The 22834-nt window shown below is 40.5% G+C and overlaps 1 protein-coding gene across 2 annotated transcripts in view; it reads right to left on the minus strand.

The window, feature by feature from the left end:
- alk (ALK receptor tyrosine kinase) overlaps positions 1–22834 on the minus strand; it is a 310918-nt gene that overhangs the window by 168608 nt on the left and 119476 nt on the right. Inside the window, exons 2-3 of one of the 2 annotated variants that reach the window (XM_076748574.1) lie at positions 16097–16207; positions 1094–1237 (exon numbers count right to left, since the gene is read on the minus strand). In XM_076748574.1, coding sequence (XP_076604689.1) covers positions 1094–1237; positions 16097–16207 — 255 coding nt within the window. Of the gene's footprint in view, positions 1–1081; positions 1238–16096; positions 16208–22834 lie in introns of both variants that reach the window. The other variant, XM_076748573.1, reaches the window with a different exon arrangement.

Below are 22834 nucleotides of genomic sequence, written 5' to 3' on the forward strand. Positions count from 1 at the left end.
TATCATAATAAAGAATGTGTGTGTGTGTGTATATATATATATATAATGTACAAAGCATATATAAAACTATAATGAGATATGTGTATTTTATGTGATGTGAAAATATTTGAACGGCAATTAAGGACTAAACCTGATAGTGACGAGGAAATTTTCTACTGAAAGCCAGATGGCATCCACACAGAAAAATATACGCTGGATTTATTGACAGTGTGAACTTGTGCCATACTCGGAAAACAAAGTAATTGCTTTGTACTGCTGGCTGTTAAACTGTTGCTAATTTTACATCATAATCATAGATTATATTAATCCAAGTGGTGATGTCTTAGCCACTGTGCTGAGCTAACACACACACACACACACACACACACACACACACACACACACACACACCCTTCATTTACGACTCGATGTGCAGGTCTGGCATTTATCACTTCTCCAGTCCACTCACACAAACTCCTTTCTCTTACAACTCAATATATTTCACTTTTCCAATTTCATCCAGCACTCCACCCATCTGGTTTCAGACTTGTGGCTCATGATAGGAAGGAAAAAAAAAAAAACATTTAAGGAAATAAATAGGCCCCTCTGTCTCCCTCCATTTCACCATCACCTCAGGAGATAAGATGACAGAAAATGTTTTCTCATCTTCCAAGGTATGAAAATGAATGATGCTGGAGGATATGGAAGATTTGAAGGCGGGGGCCTACATGATGTTGCAGACAACTGGCTCAGTAAACTATATTCAGCTCTTAACCTGAGAAAAGTTTATGAAAAGTAATATCGAAATAGCACTCAATAGCAGACATGCCATACTTTTGGTATAGGTGATCAAAGTCAGATTGTTTCAGTGCCTGTTTAGCGGTAAGTTTCTACACTGGCATGAGGAATAGGTAGCTCAAAGTGAACAGAGGGGTCCCCCACAATGCACAGCATCAAAACAGCTTGTCACAAAAACAACAATGAAAGAAATTAATGGATGATGTGTTCAACATAAGCAGAAATTATTAAAGTATGAGAAGATGTAGATTAAGGAAGTTTGTTGAAAAAAATAAAATTCCTCTGCAACGGGGGAATGTGATACCTTCGTTCTTACCTTCCTCCCACCCCTGGGGACTTCCTGCCTTCTTTTCGGTTTTCTCGCTCCGTTCCTCTCCGGCGGCCACGATGCTCCATGTGAACTCTGGGTTACCCTCCAGGTGCTCGTCACACGATCTGCTACTGCCGGGACATCGGTGCTCTGGTGAAATAAAAGGCATTTACATGTGGAGCCACGTTTATGGGTGGTACATCTCCAATATTAATACAAAGAATGTTCTAGAAATTAAAATAACTTAAAAGACAAGGTGGTTTCTACAGGGACTATCATATTGTGGTTACTAAACAACACTCAAGCTGAAGTGAATAGTGAGGCCCACTTTACGAGAAACTTATTAATCCAGATCCACTGGGACAGACAAGTGAACGCACCAGCAAAATATTTGTATGAGTGCTTAAATAATATCAGGCAAAGATGATTGGAAATATAGAACACCTTGTTCACTCTGATTAGCAAATGAAACTTTTAATTGCAAGCACTGTCAAGGGAAACAAGGTGTTCAATCAAATGCGGAATTTTTTGCACCAGCACTATTTTTGGTCTTTTATAATAGAAAGCTCACAGCTTCAACAAACAAGGTGTTGCGTCTTTAACTACAGTCTAACACACTGTAGTTTTCAAACCTTTGCAAAATCCACGACTGCTAAAGAAATGACAGCTTCATTCCAGATTAGACTGCAACTTTAAAGGACCTGACAGAAAAAGTAACAACAGGCTCAGGGAGGAGGCTTGTCAGTTGGATGTTTTGTATTTTCAGATTTTACGGCCTCTTTCAGTTGCACAACATCGTGTTGTGTCAGCCCAAAAAGCGAGAAGCAACAGCTTTAATAGCAGCGCCACTCTGCATAGAGCACACTTCTCACTCCTCACAGGAGTGAAGGGGGTTAAAGTCAGTGTTCATGTGAAAAGTGCTGCTGTCAAGAAATGGGCTGGATGCAGTGGGAGTTAAGATATTATTGTCGTCATATCTTCCCTCCCTAAAAAGTTGCTCGGAGAGAAAATTAAGGGTCAGCTTTCCCCCCACTTATCCTCTCTCTGTCTCTATCTTTGCTTCCATCTGTCCTTCTCTCCCTGTGGACACACCTCATGTAGACTCATCCCTGTGGCTAGGTAAATCGCTTTTTCAGAGGGCTTGGTCACTTTCAAATGACTTCTCACACTAGGCTCTGGTGGAGAGGAACTAGGGTGTTATATGATTATCTTTCAGTGTCTAATCTAACAGCTTCCTTCACAATTTCGGTCTTCTACAACAACACAGTGTTCAGAGCAAGGCTGGATCCAACAGTCAGATGAATGCTGCCATGCAAACATAGTTATTATATGTTAGACTCTTTGTTCATGTGAACACATAGTGTGGTTTAATGAATCAATTCTTCTGTGCACGAGAAAGGTGAAGCGAGTTCAGATGTTTCTAACAACAACGTGACCACAGCCTGTCAGGTTAGAGCTCAGAAATGAGACTATGTGAAATGCAAAGAACAATCAACCTAACCCGTGCCCCCTCATTTTTCATATTCTGTGGCAACAGCAAAAATTGGAATTCAAAGATCACACGTAGCATTAGGACTCCAAATAAAGCATGTCTATCAAGAACATTTGTGTCACGTAATGTAAAATAGTTATTTTATATGGTAAAATCAGCACAGTCAAACATAGTAGTCAAGAGTTTAGATTACTGTTGTACAACAGTATAGTGGCTGCACCCAGGAAGTGAATGCATGTCTATGGTGGTGAAAATACAGTACATACAGATAACATTTTGTCTCGTCTTCTTGTAAAAAATCTCTTAGCAATAATAGCGACCTGACTATTAGACAAAATTGCCATATTGTATTCACTTCATCAGCTGAGAGTAAGAAGAACATCAGACCTGTTTGAATCGCTGCAAAACATTAAAGATGTGGACAACAATCAACAGGTCTGAACCAGGCCAGAGCCACAAAACATCCACAAAAACACAGTATATAACAGTACTGAACCTACTCAATGAAAAAAAAAAAAGAAAAAAGCCCTTCAATCATACTTAAGGTGGACAAGATGAACAGGCCGATGTCATCAGATCAATAGCAGCTTTAACCACTGTGTTGTTCAGATACACAGTGCCACAGCTACAGTCTATGTAGGTATCACATCTGAGAAAAATACTTTTTCAGCGTTTGTTGGATGGTCACACTGTGCTATGGTCTTGGAAACTTTCCCATATTGTGTCTCTCACTAAGAAATCAGAGGCTATTTCACATATTGATTTTAGAGCCAGAGCACTCACTTCTCAAAATTGTTAAACTTTTGTTTTTAAATTTGTGTTCAGCCCTTAAAATCCTGATACCACACTTTTCACTACAATGCCTGCACCATCTTAGTGTTGAAAGTTCTGTTCTTCAGATCAAAGACTGTCTAATAAAGCACAGAGAGCATGTACCAGTGTCTCTCAGGGCTGCTGCATTTGATCTCATGTTTGGGTTTATGTACGCTAATAAACTCATGTTACAATAGCGCTTCTCAAGGGTCTGCAAGTCTGCAGGAGACATGTTTTGAGCTGGCCTTCTGTGTAAGGAAAATGTAACCTGGTAGTCACAGTCAGTGAACAGCATCTTAAAACTGCTGTCAATTTTAATTATGTGGAAACAATGAGGAATAGCTTCTCTGTATTTGCCATAGGGGGGAATCAAGTAACATGACTTGACTAGACCGGCAATTTGAGGACCTTCAGACTTGCTTGACTAACACTGACAAGAGCCTCGACTTGACTTTGACTTGGCATTCATGACTTAAGACTTGACTCAGACTTGAGTCATGATTGGGTGATTTCTGCAGCAAGGCGCCCAAACCTGGCAGCCAGTGAGGACATGGCAGACCAACAGAAGCCAACACACGAGGCAGCAATCATGCAGGGGGTTAGTACACAAATCTTAACATTTTGATTCAAGGATTATGTTGTCGAATTTTCAGGCTAAGTCTGCTCTCTTCTAGATTTTACCTACTGCAGCTTTAATAAAAAGACAATCAGGGGACTGATTCTGGGTCAAATAACCAGCTAAACTACGCAGGCAACTTACTTGTTATTGACACACAATGTCAAGTATCAGTAAGTAAGGTGTAAACAGTCTGCTACAGTTTGCATTAATGTTGAAAATAAAACTTTCCATAAGACTGTCTTTACTGTTCCAACAGGCCATCCATGGCCCGTAGGAAAATGTATTATTTATTCTTCCCGTCTACTGACACATTATCATACACATACACATAATATATGCCGCTACAAAGCCAACAATCTCGTAAATCGATTTCAAACCATTTCAAGATACAATCACAACAGGAGGCATAATAAACAGAAACAGCAGACAAACAATCAATTTTAAAATTAAAGTAACATTGAGGCAACTCTGCAACATAAACAGTTTGTTAACATCAACAAAGGTCCAAACGATCCACTGTTCGTTCTCTTCTTCCATGTGAAGTTGGCAGTCTTGCGGATGACTGACACTTCGAATAGCCAATGAAATTCTGATATGCCACCTCAGTGGGAACACCTAGATATACCATTACAGAAAGCATGACATTATTCAGTTTCTGTGGTATTGTTATTAGTTTTTTATTGAACTTGGGTAAGGCTTCACACTGTGATCCCATTGTGTTTTCCAGCTGACCCAGTCTCAGATACTGTGAAAAACATAAAGGCAAAAAAAAAAGAGAAAAAGTTTCCGAGTGTTACCTTTCAAAAGAGACCAAAACCATGTAAGAAGAGCTCTCTGTTTGGATTGGCATGTCAGGCAACTTTTACTGGACTGGTCCGGGATTAACTGATTTAAATATGGAAACGGGTAGATCATCATCATTTCATCTGATTTGTCATGTGACTTGCTTGACCTGAGCAATGACTTGACTTGTCTTGAATGATTCTCACCATATTACCTCAGGACTTGCACGTGTGACTTATTAATGAGACAAACCAATTTTTCAAAGTTTCTGTACAAAATCCTGTTCCCCTCTATTGTATTTTCAGTTTCCTGACTGCATACAGAATCTCACTCCATTAACAGAAATCTCCTTAATCCCCTTAAATATTTTGGTCTACAGTATTTAACATATATTAAGGAGACTTAGAACACAGATTGAACAAGTTACCAGTGAATTTAGACATTGGACTGAATGCTTTAAAGGAGCTTTACCTAATGAGGTGGCATCAAGGCTGCACTAGGCTGCCCTTAAATTACATGCCTGTCCACTTGAGGAGGCAGCTGCCTTCAGACAAATCATAGCGGCAGTCTTTCTCACCCACTTAGTGCCAGTAAATGTAATGGTTTCCATGCTTAAAACTTGTCATTTGGCAAAAAAAAACATTGATTTCAGAAGCTCATCGCAACTGAGGACCTTCAGGGCTGATGAGATGTGGAGAAATTGAAAAGTCCAAGGTTGCAGTGAAAGCTCATTTCCTTTCCTTCAATAAATGTCTATGTAGCATGGGCGAAATGATGCAGTGTGTTCAGTGGCCATAACTGGAGGCTTTAAAGCCACACTGAGATGGGATCAGCACAGTTGACCTGACTCATATAGAAGCAAATAAACATATTCACAGTCAAGAATACATTGATCACACCATTCACAAGGCATTGACAAAATGGTTATCAGGAATAATTGATATTCACACAGGTTGAGAATCAATTTACTGTATGGGCCAGAGAGGCTTTCCTGTAGTTTGTGACTTGTTGGTGGTTTTGTATTCTGCACATTTTGTGGCCAAGTTTTACAATGAAACTGTGCTTGAAGTGAAATGCGTATGCATGCACATGGGTATGTTTTGAGAATATTTTCAAAAACTGGTCACATACGCATATTTGCATACTTTACACACTCACAGAAACCAACACAGACATAAGTTTCAGAGCTGTCTCCTCACATTTTTCCACCCTCAGATATCATACCAATATTCAAGCATGCAGAAACACACTTGGCACACAGACGAGCTAAGCACCTCTGTGTGCTGCCAAATGGGGCTGAGAGATATGATTCAACTGTGGTAAGCAAGATGTGGATCTGTCATCCAATTTCGCCCACCTCCTGCATGTGCAAAGTGACTAAGAGCCAATGACTTGCCGAATGACCACGGACACGGCTTTTACAGCCCATCCATTCACAATCACATCAGATTTTGTTTTAAATCAGAATATCCTCTGATTTCTTTTTTTTTTTTTTTTTCTTAACGAAACATGGGTCTGTTTACCTTTTGATTACACCATTGCACAATTTAATCAAAGCAACTGGAGGAGCTATGTAGAGAAATGGCAGGTACCATAAAAAAAACCATTTCCCACACTGTTTGAGTTTTCTCCCTTTTGTATCTGCCAAAAGGTATCCTTGGTTGCCCCCTAATGTTTTGGCAGAGCACTGTTAATTATATTATAAAGAGCGGGTCATGACAAACATTCCCTCGCTAAAAAGTTTGTTTGAATATTTAATTTGTCCCCAAGCACAGAGTAATTACTGCCAGCACTGTTTGAAATCGAATCAGGTGCTCACTGTGAAAGTGTAATATCTCAGAGAGAAGAATTTATGTGCTTAATTTTTGTCTCGATTCCAGAAAACCTTGTAGTGCGAAGAAACCCTAAAACAGTTCTTAAATGCCCTCCTCTTGTATGATTGAGCTATAATAAGGGTAATACTGTAAAAGTTGATAAATTACTTGTGCTGTGTGTGTATCAACTTTTTGAATAAAGGGGGAGAAATAATACTCCTATGGATGACTGGATCCCTGCAGCACATCGTTTTTTGTTGTTTTTTTTTGTCAGGTCACTGTAAGTGGAAGTGGAACTAAAACTGTAAAATTTGCACATGGCTCTAATAGCTCTAATTCATGCTGCAAACTGAGACGTCACTGCAGACCTTGACACTTTGTTCAGCATAGGCATATTCAAACTATGATAAAAATGCAGTAGACGCCAAGTTACATTTCTGTAAGCGCTTAAATACTAAAAGACAGAACTGACTGTGTGTTACAGCCACCAGATTAAATGATGTACACTCAGTGGCTTTGACAGACACTTACAGATATCTGTTACACAAGAATTATTTCCGGAAAAGCCTTAATAATGACTTTATGAATTGAAGTGATAAATTCAAGCTATTAAAACAGACATATAGTCACTTGTTTGTTAAAATACTGGCACTGCTTTATGTCAAAATTATGTAACGCCTAAACATTTTTCAGCTTGTCTGATCTGAGCGAACTGAAATAGACGCTCAATCAAAAGAGCTGCCATGTGCCGTCACAGAGATATTATTTCAAAGGGTTTCAGTTCTTCCTTTTCCAATCGACACACTGTTAATTTTATGTCATCTCATCTGAATGTAATTCCATCAGTCCTGTAACCCAGTACTTTCTAAATGCTGCCAGAGCACAATATTGATGATAATCACATTATCATTGTTTTTAATGGATCCTTACTTAAACCCTGTTTTGGGCTCTCAGCACACCAAGCTTTGATGACAATTGAAGACCATTGGCCATTGATGATGATCATTGGTTGTGGTGATGCACAGGATACGATGGCATGAAGCCATAAAACAAGCGTTTGCACATGCAAAACCACAGAGAGCCTTTAAAGTCTTACATCTGAAGCTCAAAATGGCCAATTCCTGCTTCCTGCATGTCATTTCATATTCAGCCAGAACCAACCTGATGGACCTCATGAAAAGAAAAATGTTTTGGATTAAAAAAGAAAAAAGACAACAGACAGAAGAGAACAACAGAACAATAGCGGCTTGTGACCTGTCTTTCCATGCCTGCCTACATGGAAGATCGGGGTCAATAAGCTATGTATGGCTGATTATTCATACATGCTTGTAATTTCAGCAGCTCCATTAACAGCGCAGCCTCCCCTACGTGAATGCTTTTGTAACGCAAGTTGGTTATTCAATATAAACAAAGGCAGCAGATCACTGGAAGCATGTAAATGGTGCTGCCCACACAATACATGCTTTAAAGGGAATGGACTCACTGTGAAAACACTGGTAAGTTTTAGCGGCGTTCGCAATTAAGCAGCACATTTTCAGAGCAGCCAGTACTTCTGACTGTGTTAACATGAGAGTGTGATTGGTTAATGAGCCGATCACGACACTACCACCCTGACCTCATTCATCAAACAGAGCAGAGATTGAGTGGTGTGTCGCGTTACACAGCCGAAGGTCATTGAGATGCGAGTCAACTGTGGCCATCTTAATTTTGTATATAAATGAAGTAGTCAGTTCCCAGTAGGACACAACTATGTGATTACATGTTTAAAAAAATGAGATGCTGGATTTGCACAGGAGTGCTTTTGACATCAAATGAATTACATCTAATGATGTATGTCTCTTTGTGGATCCAGAGTAAAAACTGTGCTGACAAATTCCCCCATGAAACCCTTTAACTGAGATGATGAATATGTTTATTTCCTGATTACAATGAGATTGTGTCTGCCTGCGCTTATTTATGTATCCATTACACTTTTTATGGCCTAGGTATTCCAGGCAAATTCATTTCCCCTTGAGGGAGCTGGGGCTGTCCTGTCAAATACACACAGATGAATAGTTGAGTGGCAAGTGATTTTGACGAACAGCGGATAGGAGAGGTGTTGTAAGGAAATGATCCAAGACGGCTTCAAGCACACAGCTCTGATTCTATTGCTGGGGACAAAAATTAATAAGCAATGGCTTGTTTCATTGCTTGTTTTTGTTTTCCCAATATGGGCTGATATGAATCAGTAGTGCTTCTTTTTTCCAAAAAGCAATTAAATGTCTCCTCTATTAAGGACGGGTTTGAAGGTGATGAAATGTGATTTGCTTATTGACAGCAAGCGAAAAGCAGAGACATGGATCTAGAAGTTTTAAGATGGAGTGCTTGGCTCATCAGCTTTTTCTGGCTCAACTAACTGCACGTGGCAGTTTTGGAGTCTAGATCAGAGAGGATCAAAGTCATATGTCAGGCTTCCCATTCCGTGTGAACAGGCTCCTTCACCGTATCCATAGCATCCACTCTTCAAGACTACAAAGGCAGCATGCTGGCAGGGGGTCAAGAGAAATTCTTCACAACAGACCCTCCAAGGCCTTGAGGATATTGAAGAAACTGCGGATAAAATCAAAACCATAAAAAGCCTTACAGTATGTTCCAAATCATTAAAGCAGTTTACCAGTTTCTCATTGTCCCACTCAATAACAACTCTGAGCCATTAAAAGTAGCAGCAGTAAATTCTTGTCAGCAAATTCTATTAATTTGCTCATTGAATTTCAGTCAGACACTTCTATTTCATATCGGTCCCACGATTCAGAGAATCCGCACAACTAGAATTTGCACCTGTGGTTTTAAAGTGAAAGCCATCGGCTGCTACCTGTGAAACTCACAACACAGGCCTGTACCGTATTTTATTATAAATGTTTCTCACCGGGAGCTTGTTTGCTGATTGCCTTGTTAACATTAACAACTGCGCACCTACAAGCTCGAGACAAGCTAAACTGATAAGATGCTCCCCTTCATTTCAATACTTTGTATTTCTCATCATTTCTTTTCTGATGGGTTGTGCATCTAAAGCAGCTGTTCGGCATGATCTCCAGTTTTACGGAGTGGGAAACTCAACGTGTGAGACTAATGCTGTGATTTGAATGACACCTTAGTGTTTGAAGAGTGTAAGTGTGAGAAACTGAGAATTGGTGTTAAGAGACTCGCTGTCTTTCCTGTTACTAATGCAGCAGTTTGAATTTCTGATGGCCCTTGGATGTGATGTTAAAAGACAGCTTGTGCGTCATCCTGAAATCTGTGCTCTTTTACACTGTGTATTTTAATATTGCAAAATATCAAAACAACTTAAAAATCAACTGTTTTTTGTGTGTTTGCTTAAACCAGTCACACAGGCAAACAAATGATCATTCAAGCTATACTCCACAGCATGAAAAGGCTATGCAAATGGAACATTGTGCACACTGGTAGAGGCTGGAAGGCCTGAATGATGAGACTCCAGGAAGATGCCATATTGAAGCACCTGCACTGCTGCTCTATCTTTTATACCCCCCCATCTTTGCAAATGTGTTTTATTCCACTTCTGTGTCTCATTACACAAGAACAGCACTAACAGCTGAGTGAGGCAGATGTTCTATTGTAGAGCACGGCAACTCCTCAAGTGGCTAGCATCCATCTGAGTGCCTCTGTTACAGCTGGCAGCCCCAGCTGAACCAGGACAATCCATCTCGATGAGGAGAATAGGTCTAGAGCGAGAAAGATGGCGTATGGGAAAGGTTCTGCTGAACAGAATGTGGCAACAGGCTGCTATTCCCACGGGAAGATGACACACTTTAGGTGGGAGGCAGTAGAGAGTTCAGGTCAGGGGGGCTCTGATATTACTGACATTAGTGACACACAATGGCAACCGAATCATTTAAACAGCACTGAAATGCAAATAAGGAAGCTGGCTTACTGTGTAGCCCCTGCAGCTAAAGGCTGCTAATGGAAGCATGGAGACAGGAGAGAGGGAGGGAGGCGGAGTATAGGGCAGCTGGTGGCGAGTATCCAGTCACTCTGTGTTGGCTTTTGTAGTTGGTAATAAATGCCAGCGGACAGCAGATGCTGTAGGGAAAGCTGAGATCTATCACTGCAGCCTAAAGCCATGGTCACCATGCCATGTGTTGAGACATGCCCTCTCCCAAACCTTTTCCTCAGCAGCCTCTGAAGCTGTCCTACGTAACACAATTCAACACCACCTAACCTTTGAAAGCTCCGCCAAGAAGTAAATAAGCATTGAAATGTCTTCACTCTGAAGGGCTTTTATCATCTTAGCTTGAGAAAACATTTGATCCCCGCAGGCATGGAAACACAGGGCGCAAATATGGCCACACATGCATCAGTTACCATTGGAGGAGAAGACAGTTTAATAACAGACGTGAAATGCTGCACAAGTGAACATATTCTATTTGTTCTTGTACGTTTAATAAACATTTTGGCAAACTCCACAACATTTGTGGTAATCAGGATTTAATTTGTTTCGCTGAACTGTGCCATTATTCATTTGGAGCATTTGTAGTCATCTGGCTTTTACTGCCCAGATGTGACCCTTCCTGGTCCAGCCACATTACGCTGGCTGATCACGCTCGCCTCGCTAATCACTGCACAGAGGAAAAAAACCTCCTCTTGTGGTTTGCTAACATACAAGAGATGAGAGGTCAGTGCTGTCATGATATGAAATAATAGAAAATGCAATTGGCTGTTGGCATGACAGATTGATTGATTCCAAAAATGGTGGGGTGATCCGTTTTCTAAGTGACACCAATTACAGTTAGGTCCACTGCAGGCTGTCACAGCCATAGGCAGCTGACTCAAGGTCCGGGGGTTTCACAGTCAAGGATGTTGCGACTTTGAATCATCACTTATAGGATGACCTGCCATTCTCCAAGAGGTTAGAAAGGGGCAAAAAAAATCACACTGGAGCTGTTGCCGCCAAGTGATGTGGATGGGCTTTGAGAGTCTGATGTGACAAGGATGCACCTCTGCCTAAATAAGCCTGTTTAGGCAGATGCTCATACCCAGGGCTGTAATACTGCGCTCAGGTCTTAAGATCACTTTCCTTATGATTCAGACTGCTTCTAATGTCAATTTTAGCTCAGCCATGCTAGCTTCAGTCATTACTGGAAATCATTACTCTACCAACAGCAATGTGTAGAAAGGTCCTCTACCTTCTGTTTATTGACTAGTTTGTTCATAGTACATATTCCTACAGGTCTGTTCATCCTTCACCTGTTCATCCTTACCTCCACCAAGGATGTTCTGTTTTCTGTCTGGATTGTTGGTTTGTTTATCTGTCAGAAGGATTATGGACAAACTACTGACCTGATTTTCCAACCTTGGTGGAAGGGTGTAGCATGGGCCAAGGAAGAGCCTATTAAATTGGGTGTGGGTGGATACACACATTATTTTTTGCTTTCATTAACACCGTGAGATAGGGCAAACCCTGGCAGAACAAGTTCCGGAGTAACAAAACATAGCTTATTGTAGAAATATGATTCGATATCACAGTCCACATTCACAGGTACCAGTAATCCTCCTGGATAGCCAACACATTGTCAGACTTCATACAGAAAGCACCTGTTATGGAGCTCTTGGTTTCATGGGAGAACCGGTACAGCTGTAACATCATCATAAGTGGAAGAACGCTTTTTACTCAAAAAAAAAAAAAAGGCTATGGAGATGGAAGTACACACATATCATGCTATTAATTATAATCTTAATCACATCTACATATGAATTGTCTTCAGTAAACTCCATCAGAGATACTAAGGAAAAATTATTCAAACTTTATGCTTCACAAGAACAAGTGATAACCACTGAACCACTGAAGTTTGTGCTTGTAGATGCGTTACATAGAGGAGTGGACTACAGGCCTCAGTGGAGGTCTGCGCTCTCTGAATGCCCTTCTACGTATGCACCGCCAATTGTGTATTTTAGCCTCTGAAGCTGGTGTTGTTGACGTGGTGTAGAAACTGACCTGGGCTGAAGCCTCCTGCTCCCAGTCCCACACCTACATGTGAAATAGACCCACTGATGTTTCAGGTGACAACTGTCACCTGAAATGTTTCTCAACAAGCTGTGCTTTGAAAGTCCAACCTGCTGCCTTGACTGTGGAATGTCCTTTTCACGCCTTGGTCACGCAAAACGTGACACTGACATGGTGGACAGATGCATCTATTACAACCATTGCTCACACCTCCATATTTTCTCCTCCATCCTTTCCTCCCAACAGGTTTGCTTTCTCACTCCACTAAGAGCTTGCTTTCACATGTATGATGGAGCTTATGGAACGTAATGCCAAAACGTACCAGCTTGCTTTCTGCTTGCAAAATATGGCTCATTAAAGCTGGTACGACAGAAAATGATGCTTGCAAATGAAACCCATGTAAATCTCAAACTTTTGCCATTGTGTATCATACAGCAAACACAAAATCTGGTAATGGAGTGTAAATTGCAGCCTTTTAGCCACTGGCATGTCCAGACATTTTAGCCTAGGGTGGACCAAGTGGAGCACTGACTTATGCAGGAGTGGCGTGTGTGTGCAGACACATGTCAGAGTAGCATTAATTTACCATTTCTGTCTCCACAAGTCATGTGTTTAATTGCATGACAGTACCTTCTGGTTTGTTACATTCCTGTGTTTAAAAGTTTGATTTAAAAGCTAAATAGACCTGCCAATCATATATTACAAATCTAATATAAAGCTTCAATGTTTATACTCATGTTATAGTATGTTGTAGCATATCTCATAACATCAACTAAAAATACACTTTGCATGGGAGGTGAATTGGTGAGGGCTGTACTATGACAACAAATAGAGCACATAACTCTGGATGTGGTGCAGAGAAGCCTGGACATCTTAAACAATAGCTATATTGTCTGTGTGAGCTTATAGTGCTTGCATTGCCTTAGCAACAACTATTGCCCATTAGTTTCTATACATATCATAATATGATCAATGTGAGGGAAATGCAAAACCACAAGATGTAAATGAAGCAAAAGAGGCAAATATTTATCACAAAACAGGTGCTTCACACTTTCAAATCCCCATTGCGATAATAACTGAAAACAACAAAAAGGTTTTGGAAAGTGCTAATGCTAATTACATTGAAAGCTTTCAAACATGGCACCAATGTGTGTTCATGCATTACACAGTGACCCTTCCTTCTTCTGTAATTTCCTTATGCAGCAGTGAAACACCTCTGGAAAACCGGCAGCAGCACCTGTACTGCAGCAAACAAAACACACTGTTCACAAACTCACAAACATTGATTAATCTCTCCAGTTTCTAAACTGCAAATGTCTATATGAACCCAGTTTACATATATTGACCAATGCATGCACCAATTACGTGAAATTAACAAACTAAAACAGCTTGAAACAAGGCTCAGTTTCTCGTTTTACAGGGTCACTGAACAATCCAAAACTTTGGGCTTATAACTGAGCTAGTAACTTAACACACTTTGCCCAACTTAAACCAGGGTTTTGCTTAGCAGCTGTGAGCGCTTACTCGTTTCCTTTGTTGCCTCAGTTTGTCTTACTTAAGTCCTACCCATCCAGAATCCTGCTAGGTTACTCTACCCATCACTCACTGGGTAATACAGAAGACTAAGATCTAGCTTATCAGTATACAGAAGAGAGACAGACTATGACGGGTTCAAGGACTGCTCTAAACAGGCTGCTCAATCACTTCACGTAACACATGCACAATGACTTTGCACGAGACATTATTGAGTCAGTCCATGTTTAGAAATGTCCATTTGTAACTGAAATGTGTGTCAAATGAAACAATGCGGTAAACAACAGCAAAACGGGGGCACTACAGACAAACTTCCAATCTGCAATGCAAATCTCTTACAGAAAATGTGCTGCGATGAAATGCCACAGGAGCTACGAGCTGCACTTGCAACGCAAGACACATTTGTTAATTACAACCATCCTGGATATTCAAAACAGTGTAATTCACCTGTTTCCAAACGCTTTCATAAAGTGTTTAAATGAAACTCTGATTTACTGATCAGGCAGATAGCTACTCATAGTTTAGGATAGTGAGTCAGATTTCATGCCCTCAGCATAATCCCAATTTGGAAATCCAGGAAGCTGCTGCTCTAGTTCTTTACAGACTTTTATATTTAGTGTCCTTTTAGAAGCTGAACAACAGGAGTCGCAACACATTTGTTTTACTAACTGCAGTGAAGTGATTGTGATTATCTCTGACATATGGCTTCAGATAAGTGAACTATCCACTATAATCACATAGTAGCCACTCGTGTGTTTTTAGCATACATGCTGCTTTTAGACTTGCTATTTCACTTACAGTGTATATGATGCGCACCAGGGAAACAATAGCGCTTGAGTTTTGTTTTTTTTTTTGTTTTACGGTCAGGATTCACATTAGAGGGAATTGTCATTTTAAGTAACCGTGAATCCATGATAATATCCTATATAGGGAACTGCATTGCACACCTTACCGTATTTGCAGTTTTAGAAGATTAATGTATTATCTGTCGTCCCTCTGACTTTATGTTTGGCCTTTAAAGTCGATTAAGTATGCAAGCCCTGTCCTTGTGTTTGTCACAGCTTCAGAGGACTGGATGATTTTGTAACTTTAAATAAAGTTAACACATGAAAAATTGGTTCTTAATGCCTGGATTATTTGGAAAGATTGAAGAGGAAAAAAAAAATGTAATGAACTTTGATTGCTCAGAATTAGTAGCTAATATTTTGGCCACACTTTGCCACAATTTTAAATGGCATCTTTTGAAGAATTTTTTTCTTTAATTAAACTACTTTATCCACATTCATTACAGTAAAATCAATCAAATGCGAGTCCTCTTAAAAGACTTCTGCTAACTTTATCTGTGTTTCCTCCATTCGTTGCCATCACGTTTCTATGTCTTCGGTTCAGTTTTTCTTATGACATGACAAAGAAGTACACTGTGGCAACTTCCTGTTCTCGTTTCCTTTATGCCTGAAATTTAATACATGTTTCATTTTGTTTGTCATTTTTCTTTCTTTTTTTTTTATCATGTTTGTGAAATATGGATTCTATAAACATGTAAACATGGTCACATTTATGTGTAAATTAAACGGACATAATATTCTTACAGTTTTACTTTATCTGCTGTATTTTGTTATTTTCACCACTATAACCAGCCCGGCTCCCCACAGAAATTAGAAATGACTAATTCTGTAAGCGCTGCGGAAGGTTCCAAATGTGCTTGCAATGTTTACTCAGAAGTTGTATTTATCTGGGTCCTTGAGTGGGTCATGGACAGGCTGAGCAACACACACCCAGCTTTGTGCCGATGCCAGTGCTGATGGTGGAGGGCAGGCGAGACAGAGACGTTTATGTGCACTGATGGAGAGCTGATGCCAGGTGTCATGGCCAATTGGGAGCAAAGGATCTTTCGACGACAGAAACGCCTTAGCCTGTCCATCTGTCTGAGGAGGGCTGACAATGTCCGACTCACCTGACATGGGCATAGAGTCGTTGAGAAAACTCAGGTTGTCCTCGGCCACCCAGGAGAAGCTCCAGTACCCTCTAGGAATGTCAGCGGCAGTCCTGCCAGTCAGTTGTTCATCTGCAAAAACAGCAAATCCATATCTTACTTCCAGAGCATATGTCACACAGACGTAAGAGAGCAAACCATTATTAAAACATCACAACATTCAATTTAACAATGATATGCCATTCAAACATGTTGCTGTGTGATCTTAAACAATATAAAACCCTTCCCACTGGTGGCTTGAGCATGACAAAGTGATAGTCCTGCTGTGATTAGAATGTATTTTACAGAATTATAGTGTGGTATTTGACCTTAGCGTTCAACATTTCATAATAAAAAAACATGCATTTCTAAGTCAATGAACCTCTAAAACATTAGTACTGCAGATTCATAGTTGTAAAACTTGAGCGGTGACACAATAAACTTGAGTCATCATTTAAAAAAGTGCCCATATGAATTGGTTATTGGATATCGATGGGCTGTATAATTACCTGGGGACAGGGTTTGTCTGATTTTGCCCGACTCTGTTCTCACCTTCTAAACTCAGAGTAATTATCGCAAGATCGAACACAAGTCTGTTACTGTAAAGCAGATGCAACAACTTTCTCTAATACGTCTGTACCCCCACCTCACCACACTGCCAACACACACACACACACACACACACACACACACACACACACACACACACACACACACACGCACACACACCATCCCTCTCACTTTGTCCTTAGCCTGTGGTTAATTAGCACACAGTCACAGACCAATACGCGACTGCCTAGGAAGGAGACTCCTGCATAAATCCTGCAGTCATTTCAAATGAGCCTTAAAGAGCGATTAATCGAAAATTCTGCCTTTCATGGCGCTGAACAGAGCACATTTTGGTTTAGGCCAAATAAGACACACTGTTCAGGGTTTATTCTTCCTTAACATAACTTCCAGTCACACATACAGCAGATGACCTGAAGAGGATTTCTGTTGTTTCAAGGGCCCTCTCCATTGATCCATGTCAGAATGGATTATGCAAATGCTACATCTGTAACCCTAAGAATTGTTATACTGTTAATAAGAGATATAGTTTAGCAGAGTTAATATCCAAGGTCTTAATCTTTATTTTCTCCTCTTGGCTGACAATTCACTTCTCAAGTAGCTTATGTCTGTTTTGCCACAGCAGAGCAGAGATCAACAGTATGCTGACCTTCCTGAGACATGCAAACGCTCTTCCAGTAACAAGCCTCTGGGTTCGATAAGATGTCAACTCGTACAATTGATACATGTCAATTCTATACAATTATACCATGGCCTGGGTGAGCACTCAATTTTGATTGGCTGCAGGGTGTCCATTAATTTCTGCTAATAGCCACCCACTAAGTAGTTGCAGTGTCTGGTCACTGTTCTAAATGAATGTGCAGCCTGGGATGCAGTCAAAGCCTCAGTGTACAGTTTATTGCAACACGTTAACAAGCTAACATGTAATTACTACAATGGGCAACTACAGCATTTCTTTTAACCTATTTGGAGAACATGACAACATTTAATAACTGGGATGCAGCTGAAGAGAGGGAAATTGGAAAGAAAAGGGACAAAAGGCACAAGGAGTTAATGCAGAGAGAATGAAATGAAACAGAGGGTGAAAAAGATTAGATTAACCCACAAGAACACCCCAAGCACAAAAACGAACTCCACTTCTGAGATCCTGTTGGAGTTTTATGCCACTGTCCAGTCCACCAAAGTGGGGATGGAGTACCACATTGCCAGTCAAAAGAGTCTGAGGGCCGGTATTAATTCATTTAACTGAATTCAATGTCATGAATGACACCAGATTCTAGGTGAGCAGTGCTGATATGTTTAATTCTGTACTTAAACATTACATGAAAAGCACTAAAGACACCAGCCTCCACCAGTCAGACCTTGAAAAGAAATCTGAATATCTTCAGTTTAACACAGAGTATTGTCCTTCAGTGCCTTCATTCTCTTAACCCCTTTAGAGGGTGTCTGAAACACAGAAGCTGTCCCTCTGAACTCATTGATAGTCTCACATAAACCATCATCTCACTTCCCATTTGCTATTCAACTCACTACTTCAGGCTGCAGCTGACAGTACACACGGTCCGTTTTTTGTTCATAAAAATCTTGATGCTGATTTTGGGGTCAGTGACATGGCTGGCTAGCCAGCTAGTCTCAAACATACTGTCAATGTTAGTCATATCTGACGTTGGTCCTATTTACTGGAGTGGTGTCACATGTTCCATTGCATAAGAACCTTATGGGATGGTAATGATTGTGCCAAATATTGGTCGATCCCTCATGTGTTGCCATGGAAACTGAGTCATGGCTGCTGAAAAACTTGACTGCAAAACACATGAAATTAGCAATGAATGGTCTTAAGTTTTGTTTTTTTTTTTAACCATTGGCACGTGAGCATGGTATAAGCGATAATGGCCTTTGAGGTGTCCATAATCAGGAATTAATGGACTCCTCTGAGGCAAGGCTCTGGCCTCTGTGTTGCCCATTAATTCCTGATTATGGGCATTATCCCTTACTTAGTGCTTAACATGTTCACACAGTAGTTGTCCTGCTACAGATACCAAATCAATAGCCAGATCCTACCTGTTGAGAAGAAGAATGTAAGTAACTGAAGTGGCTAACATTTCAGTGAAATGTTTACCTTTTCTAAAATACAATCCTTTAACCTTAAAAAAGGATGGCTGTCCTTAAACTGTGACATGAAATGACAAGAATAAGAGTGAAAACAAAGTGACATTTTCACAAGAATGGAAGTCAGGTCAAGCACAATATCAGTGTGTTTTTCAGGAGACGATGGTGTGACGTCAAATCAGCACGTCTATGCAGACTTAGCATGGCTTTAAAAAAATAATTTAAAAAAAGATGAGAACATGAGAAAGATTAGAAAATGAGGATTTATCAAAGAGTCAAGAGACAAGGATCAATGAATAAAAATGAAAATGGTTTGTACGAATGAATCATAAAAATGAGTGGAGGAGTTGGCCTGGGCCAGCATGAGGCTGTCGCGTTTCAAAGGTGGACATCACAGCACCCTGTTGTGACCCTTCTTTTCCCCCCCTGATGGCCAGGTGAGAGGAGCTCACCGTGTCCCAGACAGAGAGCACGGTTTGGCTTCAACAGCTGTTGCTACAGGGAAAACTGGCCTGCTGGTTGGATATCGCATGAGCTGGCAGACTGCTGCTAGAGCTGACTGCCTGCTCGCTGTAGCTACTGACAGGCTGAAGAGCTGCTGGGGGAGCAGACTGGCTGACTGACTCACTGTGTGTTGTGCGAGGTAGACTGACTGACAGACAGGCGTGGACAAGGTAGCTGGCTAGATTGGCTGTCATAGGAGTGGCACTTTTGGCTGTTTTTGTCGATGTCCCGATATTCAATAATTTTGACATGTACTTTATGAACAGGTAGAGAAGGCCTGAGGCAGACATACAGCACTGTGGCTGCCTTGGAGAGACACTTTCCCCGCTTCTTATCTATTTATACATGTGATTTGGTAGTATAATAGTAGTGGTCCATGTTTTGTGGCAGATTCCTGTGATAAAAAGGGAGATGACCCTCAGTATCTCACTTAAAGCATACAACAATTGAACTGTCTTTACACGCAGTCAAAATGAGTCTCCCTTAGCATGTGTTTATCTTTGTGCTGAGCTGTAACCTATGACAGGAGGTTGGACACTGTCAAAGCACATTCTAGTTTCCTCAGTTCTATTTATGCCATCCTACAGGCACAGAAGATCTGCAATCTTATTTCTGTAGCCCAGCCCTATGTGGCTAAATTGTTAGTATATCAGGGCATGAACGTGCTAATCTGGTGACAAACAGTCATTTCAGATCCTTCCAGTGTCCACATTACAGATGAAAAACCACACTGTTTATTTATAAATACATTTAACTCAAATTCAGTTATCGGTTAAATGCAACTCCAAATTCAATCTGTGTCTATTTTGTGCCTGGATGTACACTAGATGAACAAGAATTTCTGAGTATGCAGCATAAGGTGGCTAGACACACTCAACTGCCCCAAAATGCATTGCATCTCTTCAGACTGCGAGGCACACAGTTCTAACACCACACTCAAGCATGTTTTCGATTTTTTCTCATATGTTATTTCATCACTAAATTCACATCTGAGAATTTTTGAGCCAAGAAATCAGCTGTGTAAATTTACAATATTGCTAGTTTTACAAAAATATATGGTGAATCCAAAATGCGCTCCAAAGATTTTAGAGTTGAGAAGCTACATAGGTGCCTGGTGTGGTGGGGGGGGTAGCCAGCCAGTCACACTCACAAAACACGCTCACACAGACTACTGCAGTCAACACAGAGGACCACTTCAGCAACATCTCTATCCACTGTGTCATATTTATTCTGTTTATTTCCTATTATAATTAGCTAATTGCTTCAGGTAAACTTTACTCTTCCGCTCAGTTGTTATACCGACAATAGCTGCTAACATTGTCTAATCCACCATTGATCTTAATAGTTATGTTATATATTTTATACTCTTTCATTTGTCTTAAAATGATACTGGAAAATATTACATTGAGTATAAGAGGTAATGCTGATTTAGAGTTACGATACACGATATTCTTTCAACTGTATTTTAGACTGTCAATGTGCTCAATACAGTCATGTGATACAGAGAAGATAGGAGTAGTAGAAGTAGAAGTAATAGATGGTAAGGTATACTTAATCATTGCTTAATCATCATCCCAAGGCAGTAGGATTCAAATCACCAAACAGGAAGTGAGAGCATCCAGTGGACTATAATAGAGGGAACTTGGACTGCACCGCCATTGTCATTGATACAAGGAAAAGGGAACCTCTACTGTTCATGCTTGTAATTTAGAACAATTAGAATGATAATTAAAAATTATTTCTACTGTCTTCACATTGAAATGTTATATGAATGTCTTCGTTCATTATGAAGTTTGGTCTAACCTTGGTTTTCCTGCAGGATGAGCTTGTTTTTAAGCAAGGGGTAGAACCTCCACAGGGCAGTTCATGGTTGGAGTTGGAGGTCGGTTGAGTTCACGTGCAGACCTGCTGACCTCCTTCATTCCTTATTCATTTATTCCTTTTTAAACAGCTCTTTCTTTTCACAGCCTCACCAAAACCAGCCTGAACTGCTTGTTTGTGGGCTGCAAACTACAAATAAAACACACCCAGAGTGAAGATTACTTCAGCTTGTGTGTGTGTTCTCCCTCCACCACGTGGCCAATCCTTTACAGTATTAGCTCACCTTCACAGGGGGAGGAGAACAGGCATCTGGAGGGAGCTCAGAGTACAAACATGCATTAAAAAGGAGCCGGTGAAGGTGGTTCAGGTGTCTGAGGAGGATTTGTCCTGTGTTTGTGTGTCTGGAGAAACTATTTTGCATGCTGTGTCCAACTGGAGACACCAATCCAGACCAAACCAAAGCGAATTCAGTGGCCTTGTGCATCTCACTGCTGAGTTACAGGTTACAAGTTTCCAAATATGAACATTTCCTTCGCAAAAATCACATATTGTGTTCACATCCAAGTGCTACAGTTTGAGATAAGCTCCTAACTAACATAGTAGCAATGAGGAATAACAAGGGTTTTATTGGAATTTCATCAAATAGGAAAAAAAGCAGGGATGTAAGGAGATTGGTGTGGCCAATTCTTATTTTCACACCTGAATCCAATTAATTAACTGCATCCCAACTCACTTAGATCTGTTGTGACAATTTCATAAATCAGACACAGAGAGGTTCTGAGCTAATTTGGAGAAATGTTTATTGAATGAGGGCAGGTGCGTCTCTAATTAAACTTCTTGCAAATGTTAAATCTAAAAAGATAATGTGTCAACACAACTTAACACAAAGATTTTGAACAATTTATCATTTTGTTTTTCTCTCTTTGGTTGCTGCCAATGAAAATAACGTCATTCAAGATGTATTCATTGAAAAAATTACTTTTGATAAGCCTTTTACCCACACCAGTATATGGCCACATATACACTCATGTGCACACAGCCAGCACTCTATGTACAACTCACCACTATGGAGGGGAGGTATCTCAGCTCAGTGAACAGTCTAATTCTGTCCCACCCACACTTTGAAATCTTCAAATGCTTAGTGGATTAACCAATGAGGCTTGACTCAGCCTGTTGCTTGCATCTCTCTCTGAGACTTGTCCATCCCCCTGTCTTTTTTTGACTCTCAATCTTTCAAATGTCCATCTCCACATCTGTTTAAGAGACTGAAGTGGATAGTTCCAAAGGCCTGCAAAAACCTTCCAAATATGGGGCACTTAAACACGGGGGATGACGCAGTATACACTTGATATATGTGGTGCTTGTGGTCTTTGTTTTTCATGATGGGGCAATAATTCAGAAATTAAGCCATGAAAAGGGGGGGCGGTAAGTATACATGTTGTGGATCTGTAGGTCTACACAAGGCCTGGCAACCAGTGTGGTCTTCACTGGAATCCCATTCTTCTGCAATGTTTGCACTCAAGTTAAACAGGCTTCATCTTGGTCACAGAAGCTTGCCTTGTGCTTATGAGCCTTGCTGGGGTGACAAGACCATGCTTAACTAAAGATGCTTGGAGTCTCCAGTAATTCCAGCTAATTAAAAGGGAAATGAGAAGGCCATCCATTTATGCTGTTTGATTTTCATACTCCTTGGCCTTCTGCATAACAATTGTCCTCTTC

The sequence above is a fragment of the Chaetodon auriga genome, chromosome 14, assembly GCF_051107435.1.
Source record: "Chaetodon auriga isolate fChaAug3 chromosome 14, fChaAug3.hap1, whole genome shotgun sequence".
NCBI lineage: Eukaryota > Metazoa > Chordata > Actinopteri > Chaetodontiformes > Chaetodontidae > Chaetodon > Chaetodon auriga.